The sequence below is a fragment of the Scomber japonicus genome, chromosome 3 (genome assembly GCF_027409825.1).
Source record: "Scomber japonicus isolate fScoJap1 chromosome 3, fScoJap1.pri, whole genome shotgun sequence".
Taxonomy (NCBI): Eukaryota; Metazoa; Chordata; class Actinopteri; order Scombriformes; family Scombridae; genus Scomber; species Scomber japonicus.
In genome coordinates this window covers 4,692,694-4,698,014 of record NC_070580.1, presented here as the reverse complement: position 1 = coordinate 4,698,014, position 5,321 = coordinate 4,692,694, and the positions used below count along the sequence as shown (strand labels likewise).

The window sequence follows — 5,321 nt, the reverse complement described above, 5'->3', positions numbered from 1 at the left end:
TCCCTCTTCCAAAGCACCACCTGATCTTTGGGGCTCGTGCCCCACATATAAAAGGCTGCAGTAGTGCTGAGCTCAGCTAGTCCAGCCATCTCTCGCTCTCTCTCTCTCTCTCTCTCTCTTCTTTCTCTGCCTCTGTCTCTCCTTCGCCACTTTCTATCTTCCTCTCCATCCTCCCTGTCCTCTGCTTTTTTCTCTCTCTGTGCTGCTTTACTACATTTTCTCTTTCTCTTTCTCTTTTGGCATCAAACCTCATTCGGGACATTTTTTTTTCTCCAATCCTCCGTTGTTTGTTTGGCCTGTTCAAGAAGAAGGCCGCCTGGACGCTCTGCACAATCCTTTTCTTTTCTTCTTTTTCTTGTTTTTTTTTCTTTTTAAAACCCGCCAGTCTTTTCCACATTTATTCTATGAGGCTCTAGCATCTAGTTTTTACATCAAGGAAAAAAAGAAAAAATGCCACGCTCCTTTTTGGTGAAGCAGCCGAAGGTTCACGATTTCTCGTCTTCCAACTACTACCATCAGCACCAGCAGCACTGGGACGACTCCTACGCTGTGACACATGCCATCACAGAGTCAGCCACCAACTTGGCGGTCCGTTTGAGCGAAAATGGTGAGTTCACGTCTTTCTGAATGATATCTTCCACTTTTAAAATTCAGTGTATTCCTGCTGCGGTAAGCTGTAGATTCCCTCATTTGGAGAAATCGTCCACACGGCTTTAAAATTGAAAAAACAAGAACAATAAATTCACCCCAAAGAGACGGAGGAGATGTTGTTGTCGCTTATCTAATCGCTCTTGGAAACCCCCAAAACCCCCAATAGGCATCGCTCACCCCCTCCCTCCCTCCCTCCCCTCCTTCCGCACAAGCTCAGGACTTTTGTTTTCTAACTCGGCGGATGCTAAATAGTATTCAGGTCACGCTGGCTCAATCAGCTTAATACTCAAACCAGATCACACAGCAGCTTTTGGCTTTAATACTATTGTGTACATGAATGATGAGATATACGCGTACGTCGGGGGCTTTAGGTACAAAATCTGATGCAAGCCTTTGTCAGGTCCAACTAGAAAGAAGGAGAGAGAGAGAGGGGAGAAAAAAAAACTCAGTAGAAAGCAGATAGTCACATGGGACTGTGTTGTCCTTAGATGGTGCAGTTGCCCTTGAGTCTCTCCTCTTATCACCCTCCTCCCCTCTCTCCCCTCTCTCCCACCTCCCGCACACCCCCCCACTTCATCTCTCCATCTCTCTCCATCTGATCCTGCAGGATGTTAGATAGCCACAGGGAGTAGGATTGCAGCAACACAATCCATATGTGGAGCAGTGAGAGGTGATGGAACAGGGTTTTTAGAGAGGATGGGTATTGACTGGAAAATAGAGAGTGCTGCAGGTAATTCAATAAAGTGCAACATGAGCAGTACACTGGCAGACAGTACGTATTTCAATCCGTGGGATTTCTAGCGAGGGGCTGGATGTGAGAACAAGCGTGCGATACAAACAATATGGGGTGTGTGTGTGTGTGTGCGTGTGTTTGGCTTTCAGAAACATCTAAAGAAATGTGTGCTTTTGAGCAGACACCCCCCCCCCCCCCCCTACACACACACATACACACACACTCGCTACCACCAGCATCACAGATCTTGTGTTTGGGTTGAATCAGTCCTCCAGATTTAGGATGCCAGCTGTCTGATTCCCTTTGTGTTGCAGTGTGTGTGTGTTGGAGAGGGAGGGGGGTAGGCTCAGTGTACCATGGACTGCTGTCAAGATCAGCCCCCCCCCCTTCTCCCTAACCCTCAGACACACACACACACACACACACACACAAACATACACCCACCCCTTCCCTTTTTGCCAGAATCGGAGCCCCCCACCTGTCACTCAATCTCCCCCATTACCATACTCATGAACACTCTCAAAAACACCACAGATGGGGAATGATCTGATTAAAATGATTTAGTGATTGAGGGGATTTCACTGCTGAGACGCTCTGTTTTGATCACCCCTGCCTCACCCTCCCCCCCAACCCGCCCCGCCGCCAGCTACCCGCTCCACCCCACACGCCTTCCGTCACAAATTTAGACACTGCTGCTTCTGCTGCTGCTGCTGGGAGGCGGCGACAGGTGGATCGATGGACTGTGACTGTGACTGTTCTGTCAATGTCAGCACATTATGTTTGACTTATATTCACCCATAAAGGCCTTTCTTTTCTTTTTTTTCTTAACGATAGCACTTGTTGGAGCCAGAGGAGGTAGCCTATTGATCAAAGGCAGCACTGTCCACTAAACACTCATTAATGTTTCATTCCCAAAGCTTGCTGAACCTAGCACTTACAAATAGCTTCCTGTATAGGTTTCATATTGATTAGAGGTTTGGGTAAAAGGTCACAGAAGTTATTGAGATCTTGAGGGTGTTCCATTAATCTATGCAAGTCAAGAAAACAATCTTTTCCCTCTTTTTCCAGGCTACATCCATGATTACAGCATCCCCTCAGTGTTGCAGAGCAAAAAGGAGCCAGGTCGCGAGCAGACCGGGCTCTCCTCAGGGCCCCTGTACTCCCCAGGATTTGTAGGTGGCAGCGGCGGTGAGGAGTTCTCCGACCATGACATGGAACATCCGGACAGCCCTGTGTCCAGCGCCACGGCTGAATCAGACAGCAGCGGCCCAGAGTTGGAGGAGAACGCGATCAACGCCTTCCTCATCTCTGATGGACGCTCCCGCCGGAGGCCCAAACAGAGGTGTCCCCGCAAGGGAGGCAGCCAATCGGACAGCAGCGAGGGTGTCGGCTCGGCAGACTGCAGCCCTGTCAAAGGCAAATCCAAAGGCCGCTATATGTGTGGAGAGTGCGGCAAGTCTTACGCCACCTCCTCCAATCTGAGCAGACACAAGCAGACTCATCGCAGCCTGGACAGCCAGCAGGCCAGGAAGTGTCCCACCTGCCACAAGGCGTACGTGTCCATGCCGGCGTTGGCTATGCACATGCTGACCCATGACCTGAAGCATGAGTGCACGGTGTGCGGTAAAGCCTTTAGTCGGCCCTGGCTCCTGCAGGGCCACATGAGGTCCCACACCGGAGAGAAACCCTTCGCATGTGCCCACTGCGGCAAAGCATTCGCCGACCGATCCAACCTGAGAGCTCACATGCAGACGCACTCGGCCTTCAAGCACTACTCCTGCAAACGCTGCAACAAAAGCTTTGCACTCAAGTCTTACCTAAACAAGCACTATGAGTCAGCGTGCTTCAAAGAGCACCAAGGAGATGATGACTGCAGCTCAGAGGACTGATTGGGACATCTTCATCATCACATCATTTCTATTTATACACTTTGTAATATTTCATACAACAAAGACAACAAAGTCAGAGAACAGCTCGCCACTTCTCAGGCTTATCACATGCATGCATCCTCTTAATCCTGCCTTTTGATATAAGCAATAACCTCACTTTAAATTATTCAGGAATTCTGTATGAAGAAAAAATTCACACAAAAAAAATGTGTTGATCACAAATGAAAAATATTTTATATTGTTTTTTATAAATTGAATTGCAATAATTTACATGTCAGTATTATTTTATATGCTAACTAGCTCTTAATTTACCTCAAACCTTTTCTTATTCGATAAATAATGTATTTGTGTATTTATTAATTTATTTAACTATTTATTTGCCTTTTTTTTAAGATTATTTATTTATTATCGGTTGATGTATTTGACATGGATTTATAAAGCCATGAATTGGATTTGTTGAGAACAAAAGCCAAAATATATTCTGATGCGCTATATTTCTCTGTCTGATCAATTTGGTGATGACAATAAAAATGATGAAAATGAATACCTGCTGAAATTCCCCATTACTGACGCCTGTGAATCTATGCATAGATTAAACACTAAAACATATTTAAACACCTTAATCCAAAATATTAAAATACAATTCAGCACATGCACACTAGGGCTGTCAGTTTTTCAAAAAAGAAGTTAATTAAGAAGAAAATTAAAATGAATTTGAACTGACATGATAAGCCATGTAGCTTATACTACTATGTAGCATCGACATTGCCTCCACTGCTTCACGACTGACACACTAACGTTATTTTGAAACAGCAACATTTCATAAAGCCTGCAAATATCCTCACCTTTGTTAATGATTCTTCCTACTATGCGGTCAAATGCAAAATGCCTCCACACATTACTTCTCAGAATATTTAGTTTTATCATTAGCATGACTCGCTAATACATTTTTCAATTTCTGTTAGCAAAGAGAACACCAATAGCCGCAGTGAGTCACACAGACAGCCTGTTGCACTTTAATAAGCTGAATTCTGAATTGAATGAACAAATCGTTACAGATTCAATATTTAATTCCTCTCGTGTTCAAATAATAGTTCAACATTTGAAAAAAAGTAGTGACTCTAATTGGCAACAAATGTTTTCACTTAACTCTTCTTTTTTTTTTTTTAGCTCTCTGCTGCTACCTACCTAATCATCAGGGTGAATATAATCACTACCAGTCTTTTTGCATTGAGTTTAACATGTAGTGTATAAAATGATTTATTAAGTAAAGTGAAAGTGACTCTTTTTATAGTGTGCATGTTGTTCTCCTGGGCCAAGTAGATGGAAGATTTTGTTTGAATCTGTGTTAACTCTGAGCAGGGTTCATGTGTTCTCTACCCAGCATGCTGGACACACTCCAGCCTGCCATTCTTAAAAAGACATTAAGTATAATGCTGCTCAGGGGTTGGGTCTGCCAAAATCTGCATCCTTTGCCCAAATGACTCAATCGTTTGACAGGCCCATGGGGGACCCATGTTTTCATAAAAATTTAAATAAATCATATATTTAACATTAGCCTGGTTTGCTTGTTGTCCATCACTGTTAATTTAATATTTGGGGGAATTTTCTTGACCATCTGAGGGCAATTCCTGATGGTTAGGGTTAGGGTTACATACATACTAGTCTAAACTCATTATATATTCATGTAAATGAGGTTAGACTATTTTGTATGATTAGTGCTCTGGGGCTGTATAACTATCCAATATTTCATTAAAAAACACTTTGTGATGCACAAATGTGTTTTCCTTCATTCTTATCCTGCTCATCATATCTGTGTGGACCTCCAGGTTGAGAACCTCTATGTTAGGACATGTCATATCGGATGGCTTAGTCTGGCTTTGGAGAGCTATGTCACAGAAAAGATCCAGCCCCTGAATTTCACACAAAATGTGTGAAAAGAAGAATAACTTTTCAGCACTCAACTGCAGTGCTTCCCCTGACCAGCAGAGGGGGCAACCATATAAACACTAATTTGGCCAAATGGCTTGCTTCCACAGTGGTTGAAC

The 5,321-nt window shown here is 44.0% G+C and overlaps 1 protein-coding gene across 1 annotated transcript; it reads left to right on the top strand.

Annotated features, from left to right (window-relative positions):
• The first annotated feature begins 450 nt into the window (after positions 1-450).
• On the top strand, positions 451-3,273 carry LOC128355166 (transcriptional repressor scratch 2-like). The gene is made up of 2 exons (XM_053315405.1): positions 451-607; positions 2,453-3,273. The coding sequence occupies exons 1-2, from the start codon at positions 451-453 to the stop codon at positions 3,271-3,273; spliced, it is 978 nt and encodes a 325-aa protein (XP_053171380.1).
• Positions 3,274-5,321: the final 2,048 nt, after the last annotated feature.